Source organism: Vespula pensylvanica, chromosome 25 (genome assembly GCF_014466175.1).
Source record: "Vespula pensylvanica isolate Volc-1 chromosome 25, ASM1446617v1, whole genome shotgun sequence".
Classification (NCBI taxonomy): domain Eukaryota; kingdom Metazoa; phylum Arthropoda; class Insecta; order Hymenoptera; family Vespidae; genus Vespula; species Vespula pensylvanica.
Window position 1 is genome coordinate 1,318,715 of NC_057709.1, and position 2,171 is coordinate 1,320,885.

General features: G+C 21.9%; 1 protein-coding gene across 1 annotated transcript in view; it reads left to right on the forward strand.

The window, feature by feature from the left end:
* Nucleotides 1-1,097: 1,097 nt before the first annotated feature.
* LOC122637355 (ornithine decarboxylase 1-like) overlaps nucleotides 1,098-2,171 on the forward strand; it is a 2,154-nt gene continuing 1,080 nt past the window's right edge. Inside the window, exons 1-4 of the mRNA XM_043829444.1 lie at nucleotides 1,098-1,497; nucleotides 1,571-1,647; nucleotides 1,724-1,896; nucleotides 1,982-2,139. Coding sequence (XP_043685379.1) covers nucleotides 1,314-1,497; nucleotides 1,571-1,647; nucleotides 1,724-1,896; nucleotides 1,982-2,139 — 592 coding nt within the window. The 5' untranslated portion in view covers nucleotides 1,098-1,313. The remainder of the gene's footprint in view (nucleotides 1,498-1,570; nucleotides 1,648-1,723; nucleotides 1,897-1,981; nucleotides 2,140-2,171) is intronic.

Sequence of the window (2,171 nt, forward strand, 5' to 3'; positions counted from 1 at the left end):
AAGTGCTATAATATACTTCCACTGTTGTTATCGATAATGTCGTCCTTGATGATATTCTAAGACAGTTTGCTATTTAATTTTATCATAAAATATCGATTCTATTTGTTTTTCTTTTTATGCATATAAAGGACGAAAAAAATATTTTAAAATATGTATGGAATTAGAATATATTATAAATGTCGATATTGCAATAATTACTTATTTGTTAATAATTATCGTTGTAATAATTACCGAATGTACATTTATATTTTATATATTATTTTATTAAAGATCAAAAGATGAGATCGTTTGTATATTATTTATAGTATTTTTTTTCGAATGTTCTTTTTTTATAGTTTCTGTAGGGATAATCCATTTTATATTATTACTATTATTATTATTATTATTGCTATAATAATAATATATAACATAATAATATAGTAAGTATATATACATATATATATTTGTATATAATATTAACTTATTATTTTTGACAATGCCTCCTTTTTTGTTACAAATTTATATATTAATTATTATATGTGTCAATTATAATTATTATCGTATTGAAATATAATCCGTATAAATTTAATATTATAATGATTTTTTAGGAAATTGTATATTTATTTTATGAAATACAATATTTATTATTTCAAATAATATACAGTTTTGTGAAATAATAATTGTTGTAAAGTAAATAATGAAATAAAAGCTACAAATTTCTTTATGATAAAATAAAAGATACAAGTTGTTAAAATATGTTCATAACATTTCTGGAAGATCTTTGGTATTTCAAATCATTTATATAATTTTAGAAAATTGAATCATTTATAGTTATTAATTTATATGTTGTCATTAATGTTTATGTTTAATTTTATTCTGTATCTATCGGATATATTTAATGTTTATGGGTATGACATTTTATATCTAGAAATAAAATGTTAATAATCCAATGATAATGCTTATTTTATATATAATAAATCTGCTTTATATCCTTAATAAATATGTGTACATAAGTATGTAAAATATAAATGCTATAATTCAATTTTTTATTTAGAACTTATTATTATTTATATACAACTTTTATATACAATTTTTTATATACAACTTATTTATTATTTTACGTTTTATTTTTGAAGGTCATTGAAGAAGTTTTGTTATGTAATTTTCTTACATCATACCAGTAACTATCTACTTGATGGTAATTGCTTCTAATTTTGTCGACAAAATATGAAATTTTATCATATACATTATAGAAAATAATAGTGATCAGTGATAACATTAGTATATAAGTGAATGGATTGAAACAGTGAAATACTGTAGAGTATATCTAAAACATGATTTCCTTTAATGTCAATGAAATTCAAATTTACGAGGATAAGTTTAAAGACTATGACATCTTAAAAAATGTCATTACTACTCGTGATCAAGAAGATGCATTTTATATATTAGATCTTGGTATTATAATGAAACAGCATCAAGAGTGGATTAAAAAAATGCCAAGAATTGTACCATATTATGGTAAAATTTCTAAAGTATTTTTTGTTGTGTAACGTTATAAGAATATAGAATAATAGAAAAATTTTATTATCAGCTATAAAATGTAATCCTAATCCAATGGTAATAAAGGTTTTGGCAGCTATGAATGCGAACTTCGATTGCGCATCAAAGGTATATAATTTTATTTTTATATAAAATACTTATTTGTATATAAAACAGTATCATTATTAATCGTAACTTGTAACAGCAAGAAATTCAACAAATTATACAGTTGGGTATATCACCTGATAGAATAATCTTTGCAAATCCCACAAAGTGTCCGTCTCATATAAAATTTGCTAAAAGTCTAGGTGTCAAGAAAATGACAGTAGATGGCAAGTTAGAACTTTTTAAAATTAAAAAATTGTTTCCTGAAGCAAAGTATGTAAATTTTATTCCGTATTCCTATATTATGTCGATTATTTTACTTTGTATCACAAATTTATTCAAATATTATTTTTAATAGAATAGTTATTCGCTTCCGATGCGATAGCAATTCTTCTTTCGCTAAATATATCAATCTTGGAATCAAATATGGATGTGAACCAGGTGATGAAGCAAAAGAATTAATACAACTTGCAAAAGATCTAGATTTAATTTTATATGGATTTAGTTTCCACGTTGGTAGCCCATGTAAAGAATTCAATGCGTATAAA